General features: G+C 40.7%; 1 protein-coding gene across 5 annotated transcripts in view; it reads right to left on the bottom strand.

Annotated features, from left to right (window-relative positions):
• Ttc27 (tetratricopeptide repeat domain 27) overlaps window positions 1-23,580 on the bottom strand; it is a 123,657-nt gene that overhangs the window by 10,791 nt on the left and 89,286 nt on the right. For 4 of the 5 annotated variants that reach the window (XR_013113312.1, XR_013113313.1, XM_034514647.2 and 1 more), the window contains exons 14-16: window positions 18,676-18,774; window positions 13,366-13,418; window positions 8,001-8,166 (exon numbers count right to left, since the gene is read on the bottom strand). Coding sequence is in view for 3 of the 5 variants with exons in the window: in XM_034514647.2 (XP_034370538.1) it covers window positions 8,001-8,166; window positions 13,366-13,418; window positions 18,676-18,774 (318 nt within the window). In the remaining 2 variants the exon portion in view is untranslated. Of the gene's footprint in view, window positions 1-6,346; window positions 6,637-8,000; window positions 8,167-13,365; window positions 13,419-18,675; window positions 18,775-23,580 lie in introns of those variants that run through there. The other variant, XM_076942285.1, reaches the window with a different exon arrangement.

Raw genomic sequence — 23,580 nt, 5'->3', positions numbered from 1 at the left:
AAGCCAAAGCTAAAGGTAAAAGCCAAGGAGACAGTGCTGAGAGGCACCAACCCTCCAGCCCAAGACACCGTATGTGATACAGCTCACATACCTTCTCCAGAGTACTCCCAGGAGGAACAAGGTTGACCACTGTGCCACCATCTTGTTTCCCCTGGCCACTGAGTCAGCCAAGAAGAGAAAGAACACAGTACATGTGTGGAATGAACAGATGCAGATGTGGTGTGTGCACATGATGGAATTGTCCAGCCTGAAGACTAGAAGTGTGAAGGAAATGATGACAGACACTACTCAACTTCAGTGAGTTTTGAGGACACTATGACACAGAGGACATGTCCTGAGAGCAGTCAGAGCCAGCAGCATAGACAGGACAGCTGGGCTGAGGAGAAGAGAAGAGGGTATAGCGGGAGATATTAGAAAAAAAGGCACATCTGGCCAGCTCTCAGCCTGGCCGCCATGTTCCCACTCTATTTATTTTTTACATAGTACCATCTATTGGTAGAAATCTGTATAATTGTTACTAAGCATTTTTATTTTGAGAGAAAGTTGTTGTTTGTTTTTTTATTCTAACACAAAGGGTGAAATGTGGCAAGAATTTCCTGCCCAATGTATTTGCAGTGGAGCTCTGTCATTGGACAGGGAAGAGGGAGGCGGAGCTAGGAGTTGGGAAGAGAAGAGGAGGACAGGAGGGGAGGCAAAATGGCTGCAGATGTCACCCTCATGTCTCTAGCAGTCTCATGTAGTTATTCATATCAAGGTTAGGTAACTGGGATAACAATTCTGATTGTGTGGGCCTCTTGTGTATTGAATATTTGCTAATATATAAATCCACTGGTTTATTTAAGCCTTAGAGTTTTCCCTTACTGGGTTACTGTGAAGTGGGTCCTCCAACAACCAGGTGGTTATGGCTATGAAGGAACTAGTGGCTCCAGGAAAGAGCAGACCAGAGCTGGAAACACAGCTACCGTTTACTGCAGGAACAAGCTAGAGAGAGCAGCCTGGTAAAACCAGTTTGGGAGCTCTGGCCCTACTTGAAAGCTTGCCTAGACAAATGGGCTTAGAGAGGGAACATGGAGGCAAGGCGGAGAACTAGCTGGAGGGTGCCTTTTTACTAATACTTCCCACAAAAGGAGGGGGCTATTTCACAGACTGGGTCTCCACTTTCACAAGCTGATAAAAGGGTTCCCAAGTGAGGGATGGAACAACACGGCTGAGGCACCTCATACCACTCTACACCTAAAAATGCTTGAGATAGTAAATGTGTTCTTACTATAATAAAAAAAAAAATAGAAAAAGACACTTTTCTAAGCATTGGTAATGAATTCATGTGATAAGTGAGCAGAGGAAGAAGAACTGGAGAAGCAGCCATAGGGTGGGGTGGGGGGCAGCAAGGGCATTGTGAGACAGGGCAGGGTGGGGTAGGAGTGAGAACAAATGACACACATGTATAATGTGCCATGATAAAACCCATTATTTCATGTTATCCAAAATTTAAAACAAACAAACAAAATAACATTTATAAGAAAAGATAAAAGATTTTGTAATATTGAATTTAAATTAATAAATACAGGAAAGCACAAAAAAAAAAAAAAAAAAAAAACCCAATGTGTTATATTTCATTCAGAGGCAGGCGGATCTCTGTGAGCTTGAGGCCAGCCTGATCTACATGGCTAGCTCCAAGGACAGCCAGGACTGCAGAGAGAGACCATGTTTCCTCATTCCAATGGCTGTAGGTTCTATCAAGTTGACATAAAAAGCTACCAGGAAAACAAGATATATTAAGTGTTTAAGACATAATTAATTGGGCTGATTTTGTACATATTTGATCCTCATCCTATCAATGCATTACATCAATTTACATATGCTAAGTGATGCTCAAATTTCAGAATTAAGTCTTACTTGGTAATGGTCCATACTTCTATAATATGATATGAAATTGGCTTGACAATATTTTATTAAGGATTTTTTACATAAATGTTCAGAAGACATTTAGGTCTGCAGTTTTCTTTCCTATGTCTAGCTTTGATATCAAGACTATACCTCCCTTATAAAAGCTCAGTTTGCATTTAGATGTTTGAGGTATTCAGCAGTGAAGGCACTGGGTTCCAGGCTTTCCAGTGTAAGATGACATTTGATTGCTGTTGATTCTGTCTGCATACTAGTTACAGATGTAGTCACATTTTTTCATTTTTTGGGACCTACTCTTCATGACTCCTTCATCCATCTAAGTTATTTTACCTGTTGGCAAACAGTGGCTGGCAGTACTCTCTTACAACTCAGTTTACTTCTGAAATTGGTAACAATGTTCCTACTTCCTACTTAGTTCATCCATCTAAAGCTCTGTCACTGTTGTTATCATTAAAACAAACTACCATTTGATTCTGTTTCACTCACCTTTTCTAATAGTCATTGTTTCCCTGGTTCTGCTAGCTCTGGCTTTGTCGGCTTGTTTGTTCTTCTTTATCTAGTAGTTTCTTAAGATAGTCTATTAGGCACATGACTTAAGAAGCAGAGGCAGGTGGATTTCTTTGAGTTCAGCCAAGACTAGTTTACATAGTAAGTTCCAGGACAGTCAAGGATACATAGAGAGACCCTGTCTCCAAAGAGCAAAAAAGATCACTTGCTGACCTGAAATCGTTCCTGTGTTTTAAAATGAATATCCAGCTAGCCGTAAATGTCTAGCTTATCAGGACTTCTACGGTGTCTCCTAAGACCTAATGTGTTTTCATTTTGTCTCTGAATACTTTCTGATTTTCCCTTTAATCTACTGTCTTACTAAGTGTTCAATGGCTATGAAGAGACAAGATGACCACAGAAATTCTTATAAAGAAAAGCAATTAATTGGGGTTCATTTGCAGTTTTTCAGAGGTTCATTCAATTTTTATCATGAAGGGAAGCATGGCAGCATGCAGGCAGACATGGTGCTGGAGAAGTAGCTGAGAGTTCTACATCTTGATTCACAGACAATAGGGAGAGAGAGAGATACTGGGCCTGGCTTGAACTTGAAAAGTATTTCCTCCAACAGAGCCACACTTCCTAATCCTTTCAAGTGGTGGCACTGCCTGGTGATAAAGCAATCAAGTCTGCAGGGGCCATTCTCATTTAAACCACCACAGCTGCTGAGTATTTAAGAGCATATTCTTTACTTCCCATAATTCTGTAATTTTTTTGGTTTTACTTTTGGTTTTTTTGTTTGTTTGTTTTTGTTTCATTTTGCTTCTATTTCTAATTTCACCCTGTGGTGTTTAGAGAAGATACTTTATAAATCTATTGAGACTAATTTGAGAGTTAACCTCATCTAGAAAGTGCACTTGAGGAAAACACAGAAGCCATAGTTTTAGTTTTACAGAGTCCTGTGGTCATCTGTATAAAATTTAATAATGTGAAAACATTTGCTTCTGTAACCCCACAGGTGCCTCGTTCTAATGTTTGTCAACAGACTGTCCTTAGATACTGTGTGCCTCCTATATAAACCAAATTCTTTAAACTTATTAATTACAAACTGTACAGAAAACCAACCATAGACAAAGCGTATAGAAAACAAAGAGTAGTGTTACAAACTTATCACAATACTGCTTATGCACTGTGTCTAGTGTGACATCTATGGCTTCATCCAGGCTGAGGCATTATGTAGTACACTTTGATTTCATCCAAAAACTCAACACTCCTGTCAGAACCTCCTGCAGGGAAGGCTTATAGTAACAAATCCCTAGGAGTTTAAAACCTGAGAATGTCATAATTTGCCCCTCATCTCTTTGTTTGTGTTAAATGGCCTGGGCTGGTCTCACACTGTTCGGAATCTTCTGCCTCAGCCTCAAATACTTGGAATACAGGCGCACAACATTTGGTTTTGCAGATGTAGGCTTCTTGGCTGGCAGATAGGTTGGGTGGGGCTTTTGTTGTTTGGATTTGTTTTTTTAAGCTCGACATCTATATCTCACCTCTATCCCAGACCATGCTTGAGGAATGCACCAAGTGTAGATGACTGTGAAGACCACACTGATCCTGGAAGAGAGAAGGCCTCACACACACATAACGGAGAGGCAATTCTAATATAAACAAAAGCTGGGCAGTCTTGGCAAAAGCATTTCCATCATCTCCCCTAACACACTAACCTTGAAGTCCTCAGCCAAATCTCATCACAATCTTGGCCCACTGCACAGAGTTCAGCCCTCTGAATCCTGTAGGTCTTCAGAGCAGGAAGGAATAGGACTACCTCGGGTCCTGTTACAAAAACTTCCAGGAGGGCTTCAGGCCAGAAATGAAGCAATTTCCCACCTCCACTGTTTGTCTAACTCTGCTCTACTTGGAGTTCTCTAAGTAAGATGCTGTTTCCTGGACTGATAACCTAACATTTGGCTTCCCCAAAGCTTCGTTAGGAAGATAAGACAGAAGCTGAGCATTTTCCTTTGTGTTCCTTCACGATAACAACAAAAACAAAACAAAAAGCTCTAACAAGTTGGGATGGAGCCGTGCTGGGAAAATGGCCCAGTCGGTAATGTGCTTGCTCAAGAACAAGAAGCCCTCAGTTTGAATCTACAGCACCCTCCTACCAGGACTGCTGGTATGTATCTATAATACATAGATACATAATACTGGTGTGTATCTATAATCCTAGAACTAGGGAGGCTGAGACAGGAGGATGGCTGGGGCTCACTGGCTGTCTATGCTTGCCAAGTACATGGCTTCCAGTTCAGTAAGAGACCCTGTCTCAGAAAATAAGGTGATAAACCACTGAAGAAGACAACTAACACGGGCCCCTGGAGATCTCCACAGGCACATGTGTGCGTACATGCGCACACACACACACACACACACACACACACACACACACGCGCCAGATTTCCAGCCCTGGCTTTCCAGTCTTCTACTGCCTGTCAGCTAAAACACATCAACTCTATTGGCTTACCTTGCTGAGCCTCAGGTTCCTCCAGTAAAACAGAGATAGCATCTATTTTCCAAAGCTGTAATTTATACAAAGTGGATCTGTTTCCTCTCTCTTTCTCTCAGGTAATGCTCAATCATCATTTATTCTCGACTTTTATTTGGTTGGCAGCCTGCCCTGCTGCCCATCAATAGCACCTTTTCATGATTCCAAAGAAAATATCAAACAAATCTCCACAAGGCATACCACCAATACACAGCTACACGGGACCGCTATGGGATGCTCAAGAAAAGGGACAGTGAACTGTGTTGACAGAAATCTCAAGCTTGTTTCTTACTTGGGGAAAGGGTGGTGGCTCAAGTGACTAAAATGGAACATAAGAGGACTCTGCAGTGGCAAAAAGGGGAGTCGGGTTACATTAGAATATATAACAGTCAATGTATGAAGCTAAAAATCTCCATGTTTTATTACAAGTAATTTATATCTCAATTAAGAAAACTTTATTAGAAACAATTTACATGCATATTAATCTGATGAGGAAACATCATACCTCACATAAATCTTCCCTCAGACACTAAGGTACACTTCCATGTGATGCTATCCTTCGATTCCCACTAACCATATCCACTTTCTGGGCCTCGCTGCAATAGTCTGCCCCTTAAAGAATCTTTAGTGTACTATGTGCTCTATAAAGATGACCTGTGTTGGGCTGGAGAGATGGCTCAGTGGTTAAGAGCCCTGACTGCTCTTCCAGAGGCCCTGAGTTCAATTCCCAGCAACCACATGGTGGCTTACAGTCATCTGTAATGGGATTGGATGCTCTCTTCTGGTGTGTCTGCAGAGAGCAACAGTGTACTCATATACATTAAATAAATAATATTTAAAAAAAAAAAAAAGATGACCTGTGTTAAGCGGCAAGAACATACTAAGCACGCCATATGTGTCACTCCCCCAAACAGATAAGATGTTACTATATAAAACTTAAATTCTCTTTCCAAATGACTGACAACTTACCAAGACTAAGACTAAAAACAAGAAACCAGGAAGAAATGTGGACCACAGAACGTGCCCAAGGGAAGCAGCAACTGCACAAGGATTTGTGCACCTGGCTGTTCACTTTTCATTAGAATAGAACCTGGAAACTGAATAAAGACTAATAAACATGGAATCAGGTTCAATGGCCACTATGTAAGAGCATATATGTAAGAACAGATGTTATTAAGTACAGATGTTAGAAAAGTAGTGTTATTACACAATGCTGTTCCCAAATTTTACCAATCTAATATTTCACTCAATATTGATTGAAGAAAACAACAACAACAATTTACTCATCCACTTATTCCTTTTATAAATACTAGGAGGAAAAAAAACCAGGATAATCTCTCTCTAGTTTATATCATTGTCTATATTAAAATAAATATACACTTATATACTTTATATATTCACAATGGGAAAAAATTAAATCACTACAATCCATATCTATAAAAAGGTATAAGGGTTAGGAGCACTGTCTTAGTTAAGATTTTATTGCTGTGAACAGATACCATGACCAAGGCAACTCTTGTAAGAACAACATTTAATTGGGTCTGGCTTACAGGTTCAGAGGTTCAGTCCATTATCATCAAGGCAAGAACATGGCAGCGTCTAGGCAGGCATGGTGCAGGAGGAGCTGGGAGTCCTACATCTTCATCTGAAGGCTGCTAGCAGAATACTGACTTCCAGGCAGGTAGGATAAGGGTCCTATAGCCCACTTCCTTAGAACGCAGGGAAGGGTGAGTGGCAGAGAAAACAGAAAAGGTTCCCACCTTTTGTGCTTACATTCCACCCACCACACAAGGCCAGCTCCTAATCTATTACAAGGGAAGGCTCTAGACTAGGCCACTTAGATTCTCCTTATAGAACTAACCCCTCTTGGTGTCAAGCATGAATGGATGGTCAGGGCTTTTCCTAGATCCTCAAAGCCAAGCCAGAGAGCCAATGATACTAGTCCTTTGTGGATAGGCAGATTACTGAGGGCTGAGGGACAGACTCAGAAGAGCAACCCTACTCACACCAGAAAGAATATGGATGAATGACAGAAGCAAACGACAGCAGAAGAATGGCATCAGGCTGACTTTACACAGCCTTGCATTTAAAGCAATTTCTATACTCTAAAATGCAATCCCTTCTTTCTACAATGAATAACAATTATAAAGAAAAGATGGTGGAAGAAGAGAAAAAGAAGGAGAACCAACAGAAAGTTTGTACCTCTTTTCCATGTGGGTAGTTTTACTTGAAGTTATAGATTTTCCCAGTAAACCCAAGCCTTAAAGTTAACTCAGCCAGCTGAGCTTTCAAGACACATAGTGAGCTAAACACAGGGCATTAATACAGGGCTGTGATAAGCTCTATTTGGAATTGACATATTTATGTCATGAGATTTGCAAGGCATTATCATATATTGATGTGACATCTGTGTGTGTTCTATACTGTCTTGATAATTTCGAATCAGTCATTTTAAATAGCTTATGTTGACTGTTACAAGGCCTGAAGAGTTAAGTAGTTTTCCAGACTTCTCACTTCATAACCAATAAACCCTTGAGTATTTTCTCTTTGTACATCATTTTCTATCATAATTCAGCTCCAAAGGTCTTGTTTATTTAATTCTATTAGATAGCAAACACAGTGGATGCAAATCTCCAATACTTTCTTTAACAATAACTTCATAACCAAAACGACTATCTCTTTAAGTGTTGCAAACAACCCTTAGCAAGCACATAGCAAACACTACATGAATACATACAGAATTTACTCCTACTATTACAAACCACAGAGGGCATGGAGTTACCCAGAGTAGTAAGTCATGCAAAGAACTTTCTATTTCATTTCTGCACATTGACAGTATGCATGTAAACCATAAGTCATCCTAGCGTATCTGAGCTGCAGCAATACTGTGTGTGATGGCACCAAGACAGTTAACGTCGAAATGCTACTAACTCTAAGTAATTGGAAAGACTAAAGAACAAAAATGCTGTTTACATATACTACGTATGTTTCACAGTAAAGAAAACAACTTATATCACAGAACAGAGGGTCAGTACGAAACCCAAACTAAAATAACAAAATATAACTCTCCTACCTGAACGTCTTTGTATTTGTCTCTGAGGTCCAAGAGCCGGTGGTAAGCTTTGATGGCTTCCCCAAACTCCCCAACATCAGTGCTGGTGAGGATGTAGTTTTCCCAGATTTGCCAGTGTTCGTAGTTACACTTGAGAGCTTCCTGTAACGTTCTAAAAGCTTTGACTCTGTGGAAGGTCAAATGTCAAAGAAATGAACAACCAAGTCTTTTCAGTTAGGACAAATCATGGCTAACCACATGTGAACATGAACGTGAATAGCTACTTGCTATGGTTTGAATATGCTCGGGCCCAGGGAGTGGCACTATTAGAAGGCGTGGCCCTGTTGGAGTAGGTGTGTCACTGTGGGTGTGGGCTATAAGACCCTCATCCTAGCTGCCCAGAATTTAGTCTTCTCCTAGCAGCCTTCAGATGAAGATGTAGAACTCTCAGCTCTGTCTGCACCATGCCTGCCTGGATGCTGCAATGCTCCTGCTTTGATGATAATGGACTGAACCTCTGAACCTGTACGCCAGTCCCAATTAAATGTTGTCCTTTATAAGACTTACATTGGTCACGTTGTCTGTTCACAGCAGTAAAACCCTAAGACACTACTCTTCCATCTTGTATTAATACATCACTTGCCAATCAGATGCCCAAGTAACACAAAACCACCAAGGTTCCCCATACAGTTCAATAATGATCTGAGGGACACATAGTACTCTATGGAAATATGTCTTCCTTGATTTATTTACTACTAACAAGAACATTTTAACAAGACATCAACTTGTTGGATCCAAGTTCCAGACTCCAACCTAGAGTAAACCACCAAGTAAGGCTGCAGTCTCTCAATACAAATAGTGGGAAGCAGGACAGTGGTCAGGGTGAACACGAGGTCAAAATAAAACAAAAATCTCCTCTACTCTAAATAAATCTATAAAACAAATCCTACAACTTGGGGCAGGGAGAATCTATACAAAGATAGGACAGTGAACATTACCCAACAGGACATAAAATTATTAAACTTAAGGTCAACTTTTTGAATAAAATTTTTGTTATTTTATGTGCCTATCTGTATGTCTGTGCACCATGAACATATCTGATGCATATGGAGGCCAATAGAAGGAATCAGATCTCCTGAAACTGGAGTTGCAGATGGCTATGGACTGCCATGTGAGCACTAGAAACTGAAGCCGGGTCCTCTGGAAGAGCAGCCAGTGCACTCTTCACTGAGCCATCTCTCCAGACCCTATGCTACTGTTAAGTAATCCATCAAAAATAGGGGTCCATCAGAGAGGAACAAGAGGTGTTAAGTAGGCACAGTGGGAGATGTGTGCAAAAGGACACACATGACATTAAAGTATAAAGGCAGATACCTGGACAGACAGAGAGGGAAGGGCGAAGTAGAGGGAGGAACAACAAAAACTAATTTTGTTTGAAAAGTTCCATAATGAAACCTTATTTTTTGTATGCTTTTTTAAAAAAGCAAAACAAAACAAAACAAAAGAAGTAATCTACTAAGTCTTTGAACATATTTGTTTCAAAATATGCCCAGGGACAAGACAACAGAAGAACAACCAGCACTCAGCATGTGCCTAATACCACATTAAATATAACTCAAGAGAAAACTGGTGAATTGAAAAAGAATACTGCCGAGCGGTGGTGGCGCACGCCTTTAATCCCAGCACTTGGGAGGCAGAGGCAGGTGGATTGCTGAGTTCGAGGCCAGCCTGGTCTACAGAGTGAGTTCCAGGACAGCCAGGGCTACACAGAGAAACCCTGTCTCAAAAAACCAAAAAAAAAAAAAAAAAAAAAAAAAAAAAAAAAAAAAAAAAAAAAAAAAAAAAAGAATAATGAGATGCTTGCCAATATGCAGATTATTAAAAAAAAAAAAAAAAAAAAAAAAAAAAAAAAAAAAAAAAACAAAGAATGAGGAAACAGAGGAAAGAATAAAACTTAGATATAAATCTGATAGAAATTCCAGAGTACAGGAATGCAAGTAAACGGCAGGATGCTATGTATCAAAGATGGCGGCTGAACATTGTTCAGAACAAAGCAAAGATTCAAATTCTTCGGTCTAAAAAAGTATACAGAATATTCTAAGCAACATAGACATATAAAGTAAAATTTAAAAACATGAAGGTAACCTAATATTTAAAAAAGAATAACAACTGGAAAACAGGAGGTATTTCATCAGCAACAAGATGATAAAAAACAATTAAATACGTAATACCAAAATACCAAGTGAAGTTAGCCTAAACTTTCATAACCAGCTAAACTTGCCACTCAAAAAGAAATGAAAAATCAAACACATTTAAATGTACAAAGATTGAGGTAGTATTGACTGAACATAGTAACTTAAATAACTACTAGTAAAAATAAAAAGAAATTTCAAAAAGGAAAAAAAAAAAAGAAGCAGCTTTCAAAATGCAAATGGATTGTTTGTATGGACTGTCTCCTCCTTTCTTTATCTCTTAGCACTTGTTTCCCTTGTAAGAGCAAGTATTGAGCCGCCTCCATTCTCCTATTTACAAAGGAGTGGAAATCAAGTCATCTTCTTGAAGAGCAATTCAACAGGCAACAATCAATGATATAGGATATCTGTGTGCCCCCAATCACAGGTTCCTGAGCCCAAAACTTTAAATGAGGGGGTGGGTAGGGGGCTGGCTTTATCTACAAAGCACCCATCTTATAAGCACAAGAATCTGGGTTTGATCCCCGACATAAAAATAATGGCCAGACACTATTGCAGATGCCAAGAAGTACATGCTGATAGGAGCTTGATATAGCTGTCTCCTGAGAGGCTCTGCCAGAGCCTGACAAATACAGAGGTGGATGCTCGCAGCCAACCACTGGACTGAGCATGGGGTCCCCAATGGGGTCCCCAGTGGTGGAGTTAAAGAAAGGACTGAAGGGGTTTGCAACCCCATAGGAAGAACAATAATATCAACTAACCAGACCCCCACCCCATGAGCTCCCAGGGACTAAACCACAACCAAGGAGTACATATGAAGGGACACATGGCTCCAGCTGCATATGTAGCAGAGGATGGCCTTGTCAGGCATCAATGGGAGGAGAAGCCCTTGGTCCTGTGAAGGCTCGATACCCCAGTGTATGGGAATTTGAGGGTGGGGAGGCAAGAATGGGTGGGTGGGTGGGGGAGCACCCTCATAAAAGCAGGGGAGAAGGGGTAGAATAAGGAGTTTTTTGGGGGGTAGGGACCAGGAAAGGAGATAACATTTAAAATGTAAATAAAGAAAATATCCAATAAAAAAAGTATTTGATAACAACAACAACAACAACAAAAATAATGGGTATGGTGATGTCTACTTATAATGTCAGTTGGAGGAGGTGGGGTCCAGAGGATCCCTGGGATTCATTGGCCAGTCAGTTTAGCCTGGTTTGTGAGCTCTGGGCCAATGAGAAACCCTGTTTCAAAGGGGGCGGATGGTTGTTTCTGAAGATAACACCCAGAGCTGTCGTCCATCCTCTACACACACGTGCACACACAAACACTGAAATGAACTGTTTGCATTTCTCTCTTGGTAGGAATAGCTTTTTCCTAAGAAGTTTCATCTCGGTGTCACTGGAGAAGCTAGACTATGAAAGAAATGTATCCAAGGGCCTGCTACCTGGAAAGATCAGACAGGAAGGAGAAAGGGCACTGCAGTGCTCACAACACAACAGATGAGACCATTTTAGTATATAAATATTGTTTTGGGGGAAATAGTAATTATCTCAGAAATAATTTTATGAATCAAACATTGCTTATGTTTAGAGTCACAGCAAATAAATGAAAGAGAACAATTCAGGCTTCTCTAGAAGAAGACCTGGGTTCTGTTAGCAGCATTCACAGGGCACTCATGATCATCTTCTGTAAGTCCAGTTCCAAGGGGTTCCAATGCCCTCTTCTGGCCTTTGTGGGCACCAGGCATGAACATGGAACACATCCATACAAGCAAAGACTCAGACACATAGAGTAAAAATAAATAACCCTTTAAAAAAAGAGCCTCACTGCATACAGCATTATCTCAGAAACCACTGACCAGATCCCATTAACACCGATTCCAACTGCCCTAGAGCACCAGGTATCCAGTAAGCATCAACACTGACCACTGTAATCAAGAACAGTAGTATTTGTAAGAGAACGGTAGAACAAACTGACATCCAAGAGCAGAGGAAGCATTTCATGATCTCAATGTAAAATGGTCTTAATATCTTCAGGAATATTTTGTGACTTCGCAACAGATACCAAGTCTGAAAGCAAGGCTAAGCACAAATGGGAAGCTCCCCTCTCATTAGACATTAAAGCTCTGGCTGTAGTAATCCTTTCTCTCCCGTATCCTTCACTCTCACAGCCGGCTGGGCTGCTGTTGGCACCTGCAGATTCTTAGTCCACTAAGTTAGACACTTAGTAGTGTCTGGACTGCTTATCTGGTTTCCCAGCTTCTGGTTTCCTGTCTACCCTGCCTCATACACCGCCTCCTTAGATCTTTCTAAAGACTTCTCTGTTGATTTCCCTACCAAACTCTCCAGCTATTCCTAACAGGATGGTTTCAATGTATCAGGTGATGGGGGCACAGTGAGCTAAGCGCAACCTACTTTTCTTTCCTTCCTTTCCATTAGAGCTCACACTACTCCACAGCTCGACTATTATTTTACTGCCACCTCCTAAAATAATCCACTCATTTGTGTCACTCTGCATTTGGCCACATCACTTCCTTTGCCCGAAAGGCATCCTTTTATCCTTTCCACAGGCCCTTCCAACCCAGCTTCAGTATGAGACACGCATCTTTGTCAGGATCACAAACCTTCTCTTCTGAGATCTCCACAGGGCTGTTCCCGACACACAAAAGGTGAACAGACGGACGCCTGCTCTACCACACGAAGCTCCCTTTCAGACAGACGCCTGCTCTACTGCAGCTCCCTTTGCTTTCTCCTCTCAAGTCACCACACACAGCTTGTATCGCAAATCAATTTTTACAATAATATTGTTTTAGTTCTTAAATCTACATCTCCAGAAAAGATGAGTTATATTTATATTTTATAAAAATGTCTAAGACAGTTAATAAGAAAACTACCAGTTGAGTTGACCAACTGAAGGTCTGTTTGTTTTTATCATGTAATGAAATTTAAGGTGAAAAACTTCGGCAGTAAATACCAATTTCAAGAGATTTTATCTTATTATTTATAATATATGCTTTATCATACATTAAGTGTTTTCAAGAAATAACTATACAATTAGAATTCAAAGGTTACTTAAGCTATTCTAACTTATATACAAGGAAGGATAGGAAAGAGAGTTAGACACAGATTTACGATTCAATTAGAGAAACCTTACAATTCTAAGGAAAAACCAAGTTCTTCACATTTGTCTCACGTACTTACTTTTGCTTCAGTCGAATATAGGAAGTAGATAAATTGTTCCAAGCCTCAGCATTCTAAAATAACAAATACTCCAGTTAGAGAATGTTCTAGGTAAGACACTTGCTAAAGCTAAAATAGAACCCATTCTCCTAATCTGTTATGTACCCTTAAAAAAAATCACAATTTTTAATAATATATTTGAAAGAAAAAAGGCATAAAGCCAAATTAAACTTTATTTTTATTCCTTACAAAAAAATTTTAAAGCCCTAAACCAATGATATAGCCATCGCAGCATTGACTCAGAGTTCAGTTAAATTTTTATTTTCAAATTTTGACATAGAAAATAGTTGGAAATTCACAATATAATTTAACTAATATGTCTATTTTATATATTCAAGTAAAATCAAGACTTATATAAATATTGATGCTAATAAGAATGGTATGAATTTTACTTTGTTCTATTTTTTAATAAAATATAGTTTTTAACTGCCACACATAGAATTTTAAAATTAAATGGTACTGACCACCCCTTCCAGATGTGACAAAGCTAGTAACTGGCTAGCCTTCTCACCATAAAAATGTACAAAGTAGACAAAATAAGAACTGTTTGGGGAGTCAGACAGCAGCAGCCCAGGAATGGCCCTGGAGGGGAGAGAGCACTAAAGTGTGGCAGCAGTCAGCATGGCCTCTGTCCACAGATGCACTCAGGGCTCCCACACAGACAGGCAGACACCAATCACAGCAAGCAAGCCCACTGGGATGAAGAAAGGGGACCAGGCTGCAGGGCTGAGAAGGCAGCTAGAATCTGCAGCTAAGCACAATAGGAGAGAGGTACAAGGGCAAGTTCTAGAAAGTTCAGTAAGCACCCCACGTCCAAGGCTGGGCAAAAAGCTTTACTACATGGCAAAATGTTCTGAGACGGGGGTGGGGTGGGGTGCGCAGGGGAGAGACACCGTGTCAAAATGCTTTGTGCTGAATGAAAATTCTGGAGGCCACACAGTGCCCAGAGTTTAGTCTGGACAAGCAGGAACAGAGTTCTGAGTGTCTAATCATGACACTCAGCTCAGTCCAAGAAAGCTTACCTCCCAAAATAAAATTGAAACCCAGAAGTACTTATAACAGGATCAAGCAATCTCAATTCAGGTTTTTACAAACTATGTCCACATAAAGATTTGTGTAAAATGTCCACAACAGGGTTATTCACACTACTGTAAAATGATGCAAAGACCCTTCAACAGGATGAGGCATGCACACATTATAGATGCCACAAGGCATTAAAAAGGAATCCTGCTATTACAACTAGCAGGACACAAAATCTGAAATATATCCCAAGTCAAAGAAATCTGAATAACTAATGTACAATTTAATTAATATGAAGATGCAAAAAAACATATAAAGGAAAACCTTACAGCATAGCTACTAAGGGACACAGGAGAAGGAGTCCATGGTGACAGGAGGAAGGACATGAGGGAGCTGCTGGGGCAATGGAGTTTTCAGCATCTCACTCTAGAAACTGTCCAGACTGTTCATTTGACTGTGCAGTCTTTAAGTTTTACTGCACTAAGAGGACAAGGAAGAGAGTGAAGGAGGTGACATTTGGTTACTATTTCAAAGATACAGTTATGGTGCCTGTGAGGTGAAAGACAAAAGCCGGGGTCCATTAAGCAAATGCCCTTTATCATATAATCTCTATTCTCATTAGACCCCCCCCCCAAAAAAAAAAGTTAATTTAGCTTATAAAAGCTAACGGCAGGGCCTGCAAAGACAATGGCTGAGTAAAGTACTCACTGCACGTGCAAGTGGACCTGAGCTCGGAAGCCCAGAGCCCAGTGCAGAGCACAGTGTAGTGATGTGTACCTGTAACCCTGCACTGGGAGTCGGCAACAGGGTCTCCAAGCTGATGCTCCAGGCACAGGGAGAGACCTTGACTTAAAGAAACAAACAATGCCAATTTATGGCCTCCAGACACTCACACACAGGTACATACACACTCTTACATGTAATGCTCCTCAACACACACAGTGAGAGGGAGAGATCTAACCAACCACAGTAGGTTATTCTGAAAAGACTAAATGTGATGATTTAGAAAGCTGAGAACAGGGCCCATTTTGGATGGTATCAAGCATCCGAAACATAGTCTGCCAACATAATCTTTAATTATTGTTCATAATTTGCATGTAAGTTTTTTGTGGACTACTGTCAGCAATGCTTTACAGAATAAAATAAGAATTATGGTCAGATGCACAAGGGCTTGGCTTTGATTCCGAATGCAGTAAGGTTATGGCTAATAATTCTCTATCATAGAATATGTGCATAGCTTGTTTGTAGGATGGAAGAGGGGAGAGGGGAGAAATGAAGAGAAGGAAGAGGAAGCAGGGGCCTAGCAAGGTGCTTCAGCAGGTCAAGGGTCACTGCCAAGCCTAATGGCTTGCGTTTGATCACTGACACCTACGAAGTAGAAGGAGAAAAATCAGCTCCACATGAGGGCTGTCCTCAGACATACCATGCACATTATCCCCCAACACACAAAAACACAGAGGGAGGGAGGGAGGGAGGGAGGGAGGGAGGGAGGGAGGGAGGGAGGGAGGGAGGGAGGAGGGAGGGAGGGAGGGAGGGAGGGAGGGAGGGAGGGAGGGAGGGAGGGAGGGGAGGGAAGGCATTTGGTTGGTAGAAAAAGAAGGAAAGGAGGAAAGAGCACAGACCTAGGTTTTCTACATTCATGGTGGCATACTGCTGAAATGAAACCCTTAGTAACACCTCAGATACCTTTTTTTTTTTTTTTTTCAGAAGTTGATGTTAAAATTCAACATGGAAAACTAAGGAGCCCTGAACAGCCAAAGCAACTGTGAAAGAGAACCATCTGGGTGTTCATGCTTATCATTTTCTTTCTTTCTCTCTCTCTCTCTCTCTCTCTCTCTCTGTTTTGGTTTTAGTTTTTCAAGACAGGATTTCTCTGTGTAGCCTGGCTGTCCTGTAGACCAGGCTGGCCTCAAACTCAGAAATCCATCTGCCTCTGCCTCTCAAGTGCTGAGATTAACGGCGTGCACAGCCACTGTCTGAGCATACTCACCATGCCTACACCTCCCCTCAAAGCGTCTGTGAGTGGTGCTTAGCACAGAGACAATAGCTGATGAAATCTAACTGTGCAAATGAATGAAACTGAACCCTTTTTTATACTATAAACAAAAATTAAGGGAGTCTAGAGCTGACACTAAGCAAACTCTTAGAAGAAAAGGTAGGACCCGCACTGAGATTATAGCTCATTGGGCAAGCAGCTGCCTAGCCCCCAAGGACCCAGAGTTCAAGATCCAATAACTAAAGAAAAAAAGGAGGGGGGCAGGGCAGAGGTCAATCATGAGATCTTAGCTTTGGTGATGGATCAGAAACAAAGGGAAAAGAACAGAAGAGTAAGATGTCATCACTGGGCATGGCCATGCAGTCATCCCAGCATTCAGCCAGCCTAAGCTGCATAGTGAGATCCAGGACAGCATAGACAATAACAAGACCTGGTCTCCAAAAATTCAAGCCAAGCAAATAAAAAAAAATAAATGTTAAGTTTTTGGGCCAGCAAGATAGCTCAGTAGGTTAAAGCCTACACAGGCCTGAGGTCCTGAGCTGGATACCCAGAACTCATAGGAGTGAATCAACTCCAGAGAGATGTCCTCTGATCTTCACACATGCCATACATACATACATACATACATACATACATACAACACACACACACACACACACTAAAATGATGGTCAGAAAAATGTCTCAGCTGGTAAAGGCATCTAATACCATGGCTGACAACCTCAATTCAATCCCTGGATACATGTGGTAAAAGCAGAGAACTGGCTTCAACAAGCTGTCACATGACCTCCACATAGGTGTCATGGCACTTGCACTCAAGCATGCATCCACACACAGAGGCACACACATACACACACACAGATGCACACACAATAAGTTGATCTCAAAAACAAAGTAAGAGAGGGGCTGGGGAGGTGGCTCAGCAGTTAAGAGTACTTGATGCTCTTGCAGAGGACCCAGGTTCAATCTCCAATACCAATATGGCAGCTCACCACTGTCTCTAATGCCAGCTCCAGGGGATCTGATGCCCTCTTCTGGCCTCCATGGGCCACACATGAAATGCACAGATATATGTGCTAGCAAAACATCCATATACATAAAATAAAATGTATAATTGTTGTATTTTAAAGAGCACTATGAAGGAAGTGAGAAGGGGCTGGAGGGATAGCTCAACAATCGAGAGTACTGGCTGCTCTTGCAGAGGACTTAGGTTTGATTCCCAGAACCCACATAGTGGATCACACCATGTGTAACTCCAGTGCTGGAGATCTAATGTCTTCCTCTGACTTCTTCTGCATGCAAGCACCAGGCATATACATGGTGCACATACAGTCATGCAGGCAAAGCATTTGTATACACAAAATAAATCTTTCTTAAAACAAATCTTTATTAAAAAGTAAAAACACAAAAATGGGAGGGTGTTATCTATTATTCATAAGGTACCTTATAGTTAGAATACAAAAAGAATCCTTACAACCCGACAATCATAAACAATTTTTACATAGATAAAGGATATGACTAAACATTCCCCCAAAACACTAAATCAGCCAATAAACAAATGCAAAAGTATTCAACACAATATCCATTAAGAAATATACATTGAGCCGGGTGGTGGTGGCGCACGCCTTTAATCCCAGCACTTGGGAGGCAGAGGCAGGCGGATTTCTGAGTTTGAGGCCAGCCTGGTCTACAGAGTGAGTTCCAGGACAGCCAGGACTACACAGAGAAACCCTGTCTCCAAAAAACAAAACAAAACAAAACAAAAAACAAACAAAAAAAGAAATATACATTGAAGCCATGAGATACCACCCAAGAGAAAGTAGCAAGTGATGGCAAAGATGTTGAGAAACTGGAATCCTCACTCTGGATTAAGTGCTGGCAAGCTTATTAAATAGGTCCTCTGGACAAGTCTGCCTCTACATGACCCAGCAGCTCTACCACTAGTATATACTCAAGAGGAAAGGAAACACAAGTCTACCAAACACTGGCAAATAAATGCTAGTGACAGAAGCATTTCAGAAATGCACCAATGCAGAAAAGATGCAAATGTCATGAACTGAGAAGTGGATACTAGTAACCTGCCCTAACAGTGGAAGATAACCTGTCAGTAACAAGTTAATGCAGATCACAGCACAGATGGCTGTAAAGCACTAATGTAAGTAGAAGAAAGTAGCCCAGCTACTCTAAATGCAGCACAATTTAGATAACTTAAAGACAAAGGAGCTGAAATAGGGAAAGGGGGAAAAACAAACTTACATCGGGTTCTAGGGTCACACAGCGCTGAAATGCCTTCGCAGATCCACCATAGTCTTCCAAGGCCAAGTAGGCACAGCCTAGAGAAAACCAGACCCCAAGCTGCAAAGATCAAAAGTCAAAGTCATTCAAACACATGCACACATTTAGAAGATACAATCTGAACATGTTTAAGATACTACCACAAAATACACTTCTATACAGAATTCAGAACTATATATAACATTTGCTTTGTGTTGAGTTTAACTGTAGGAAATTTAGTGAAGATAAAATTTTCCATGAAAATTTCAAAGCTATTATAATAATGAAAGCATTGCTACATTAAAATTATTAATATACTCTGTTAAAGGTTATAAGCAGCTTTGTTTATAGGCCTTTATATTTGCATCTAGTATTCTAAACCTGGAATTAGGGCTGGAGAGATAGTTCAGTGGTTAAGAGCACTGGCTGCTTTTCCAGAGGACAAGGGTTAAATTCCTAGCACCCACTTGTTAGCTCACAGCTGTCTGTAACTCTAATTCCAGGGGATCTAGCACCTTCAAACATACATGCAGGCAAATGACCAATGCATAGTAAAGTAATTCATCTAAACCTGGAATTAATGATGTAAAAAGAAAACCTTTACAAAGTATCAGCAGACTCACAACTGATTGGTGTACCACAAACATAAGGGCAGAGTTCTGCTTTCATCCACATTCCCACAGACAACCTCCACTATTTAACCAAGAACAACCTCCCAGGTATGTATCTGTGTAGGCACGACTGCAAAAAATCTTAGAAAACATAGGGTCAGAAACTGGCTGCGATTTGAAACATTCTTTGCATCACAGGGTTTCCTTAAAATTCAATAGACCCTGTCAAAAGGAGCTGCGACTGGTAAAACTCAACGGCATTAGTCAGAAACGCATCCATTTATGAGTTAGGTTTGTTTTCCTTCCCGTCACAAAGCCAACGATGGATGGAAACCTACTTTCTTACAGACTGAACACACAGGCAGGGAGAGTAGTGGGATGGGAATGATATGCTCAGAATCTCTCTGCCTTCCTCAGAGGCAGAAGAGGAGCTACCTCCACACCCCTCCTCCCTAACCTGCACCACAAACCGCCTGCTCCACAGGGAGGGCGGAGACCTGAGAGTTCTCAAGAAGAAAACGATTTTTAGATGATAGTTAGAGATAAGGCTTCCAAAGCAAAACTTAACATGTCTCTCAGTTCCCAGGAGGCTATAAATAACCACCAAGGGCTTCCTTTACTCAGAAGCGATTTGGTGGAGGTTGGTGAAGGCTGCAGAGGAAGGTGTGCCTCTGGTGGGAAGAGGAGCAGAAAGACTTGCTAGAAACCAGTTTGTGACCTGAACAATGGGACTGCCACATAAAGACAGCTCACCACTTAGTTGTCACCTGCCTACTAAAGAGATTGAATGATTGAATGAAAAGAACCATTCAAAGCACCAGAACACATTCCCTGAACGTGACACAATCTAAAGAGACCCAAGGCCAATACTGACTTATGTGACAACATGTAAAGCAAGCACCCGCCTCCCAGACAAGGTCAGTGTTGAAGCTTTCGAGCTGCATTTCGTCAGGTCTAGGGTCCACCCCTGTTCTTAACATCCCTGAAAAAAGACAAATCTGGGTTTGCTTGTTCCTTTGGCTTTGGTTATGACTGATTACAAAGGCCCCACTCTGCAGCCCAAACACGGGCATCAAACTTATGGGTCCTCCGGCCCCAGCCTCTCAAGTTCCAGGATCACAGGCACGTATTAACATAACCAGCAGCAGTTTTTTCTATACTAAGGTACTTATAATGTAGGAGTCTCTTCCAAGATGGCAGGTTAAAGGCAATGAATTTTAACTCACTTGGAATTCTAACTGAATTCTAGGACGAAGTTAGGAATACTAAAAACTCCTATATGGCTCTCAACAGAAAAACAAACAAACAGCAAATATTCTTTCCCACAGGTTGATATTTTTTTTTTAAAGGGCTGTATAAAATAAAGATACAAATGAAAACTTTACTTTTTAATCCACTTCAGGTTTACACACAGTTTATAGGACCTGGTAAATTATCACAATTAAGACAAAGTGTCCCGTGAAGTGGCAAATCTGGATGCTAAGACTTTTAGGAAAGTATACTAATGTTAGCTCCTGTATCCACCAAATCTTGTATTTCAACACCATTCAGTTGTACCATTTATTTGAGTCTCTGATCATTAACCACTATTTTCCAGAACACATATTTTCTAGTACTTCCAAAGCCCCTGTTCTTGCTACTGGAATGGCCTTGCCCTTTATGTAAGGAAAAAAATAACAGCTAAGCAATTTTATCCCCTGCATTAATTTATATCTCCTTTTTCATATATATCATAATTTGTATATTTTCCTTGCTATTCCCACTTACTTTTTTTGTTTGTTTTTTGTTTTTTGTTTTTCGAGACAGGGTTTCTCTGTGTAGCCCTGGCTGTCCTGGAACTAACTCTGTAGACCAGGCTGGCCTCGAAATCAGAAATCCGCCTGCCTCTGCCTCCCAAGTGCTGGGATTAAAGGCATGTGCCACCACTGCCCGGCCAAAACAAAAATTCTAAAGGGCAAGCTAGCTTTCTCAGGATTTGGTCAATATCCAAAATCTCATAGGGTACCAAAAAGATTATCTTTGCCTACAGACAAGTAATTTTAAGAACATAACTCCCCTGTTTCCAAAAGGTAGGATGGATGTTTTTGGTTGTTTGACATGTTATGATTGTTTATCATATAGAGTTACTGGTTATGGTCAGGAAGGAAACAAAATAACGTTTAAATCAGGGATCTTTCTCTTCTATCTAACAATGGAGAAAAAGGGGTAATGGGAAATAACAACAATAAATAAATAAATAATCAATTTATCTATTAGTCTTAAATATTTTACTTTGGCATAGATTGATGTATAATGATAGAAATTTAAGGTTGTTTTGACTATTATATTTTGATAGAAATTTAAGGTTGCTTTGTTTGAATATTTAATGATAAAATTTTAAGGATGTTTTGTTTGACTATTGTCTGATATGTTGTATACAAGCAGCTTATTTAAAATATGATGTAAAGTTCTAGTTTTATGGTTCTCATAATTATTTCTATTTCATGTAGGCTGTTAATAATAGAAAAAAACATAATTTAAAAAGGGGGGGCTATGATGTGGAAATTTCTGGTTTCTTTAACAACTCTGTTGTGTCATGTTTTCTGGAAGTTGTCTTTGTAAGAGGGCATGTGGTGTTTTGCTGAAAACAGACATTTGAGAGTGTGTGTGATATTTAGAAAGAAGATAAATAGAACCCCACAAACAATGGGGAGGATGCTCTTGCATGCTTCTTCACTAGTCTTCACTTCATAGAACCATACAAAGAAATTCTCATGGTATTCCAGCTGATTCCAGCCACCTTCCCTGACTTGGGCCAATTAGATCAATCCTTGCTGTTTCTGTTGAATCAAGCTGCCACTACTGATTTGTGTTTGGTGTTTGCTATTGAACTGGACTGCTGGTATCCTGATAATGAAGAGTGGGATCGCCTCAAGGAACTACTTCTAAACAGGTCCACAACCCCCTTTTCTTTCTTTCTCCCCTACCTCTGATCGGTAGGCTAGAAGGAGGTTGAAGCATTTAAGAACCCTAAATAAAATCTAAGCCTACAGACCACCCCTCAGGAAGGCAGGATTACCCCCAGAAAGGTGAGCTCCTCTTAAACCATGCTATAGAAACAGCAGAGTAATGAGCCCTTTAATGACGAACAGAATTCCTTTTCTGCCTCCTCACACAATCAAGAGCCTCAGTGAGCTCAGCAGGCATACCCACCTTTCTAAGTACAAATGTGCAGCTTTTCTTTTCTCTCTTTTGTCTCTTTAGGGTGCTGGCCAGAACCTAAATATGCCTTTTCTGGTACGTTGGGCTTCCTTATTCTCTCTCTCTCTAATCACCATCTCCAACCAACTATGTAGCTACCTGTCACCATGTGTCTCACCTCCACACCAGCTTAACTCAAAGGACAAGGTTATTCCTTATCTCTCCAGCCTCCTCCTCCAGGCAGCTGCTGGGATTTACAGCTTGCCTGCTCTGGGACTTTTTCTTTTTTTTTTTTTAATACTAATAAAACTATACATTTTCCATTCTAGTCTATTCTAAAATTACTTTATTAATGGGGCTAGAACCTCAAGAGTTTCTTAGTACCATCCCATAACTCTGGCAATAGCCCCCAAACTTCAGTATGTACTAATTTTGCCTAGCCACATCTCAATCCAACCTTTCATATGCTATAATCACTCCTATTCCCTCTAGTCACCAAAATAGTTCTCACTTAACAAGCATCTACTAAGTATGCCAGTCACTGACACTATGAGCTTTCCATTTATAACTTCATGTACTCCTCACAAAAACTCAGCTAGGGAATGAATGTCACCCTCATTAAAAAAAAAAAATATTGAACATAGGAGGTATTCAACCACATCGATGTTAATCCAAAACCCACATCCTTTCCACCTCAGCAAACTGCCTCTCAATATACCATCCTACCCACACATGAGCTGATGTATGACAATACACCTTAGTTAGGGTTTCACTGCTGTGAACAGACACCACAACCAAGGCAACTCTTTAAGGACAACATTTAACTGGGGCTGGCTTACAGGTTCAGGGATTCAGTCCATAATCATCCAAGGAGGAGCACGGCAGCATCCAGGCAGGCATAATTCAGGCATCTACATCTTCAACTGCACGCCAGTAGGAGAATACTAACTTCCAGGCAGCTAGAACTAGGGTATTAAAGCCCACACCCACAGTGAGACACCTACTCCAAGAAGGCCACACCTCCTAATAGTGCCACTTCCTAGCCCAAGCATCTACAAACCATCACACCACCCAAATCACCAGTAAAGAAAGAAGG

This window comes from Arvicanthis niloticus, chromosome 11 (assembly GCF_011762505.2).
Source record: "Arvicanthis niloticus isolate mArvNil1 chromosome 11, mArvNil1.pat.X, whole genome shotgun sequence".
NCBI lineage: Eukaryota > Metazoa > Chordata > Mammalia > Rodentia > Muridae > Arvicanthis > Arvicanthis niloticus.
This window is presented reverse-complemented; position numbering and strand designations above follow the sequence as displayed.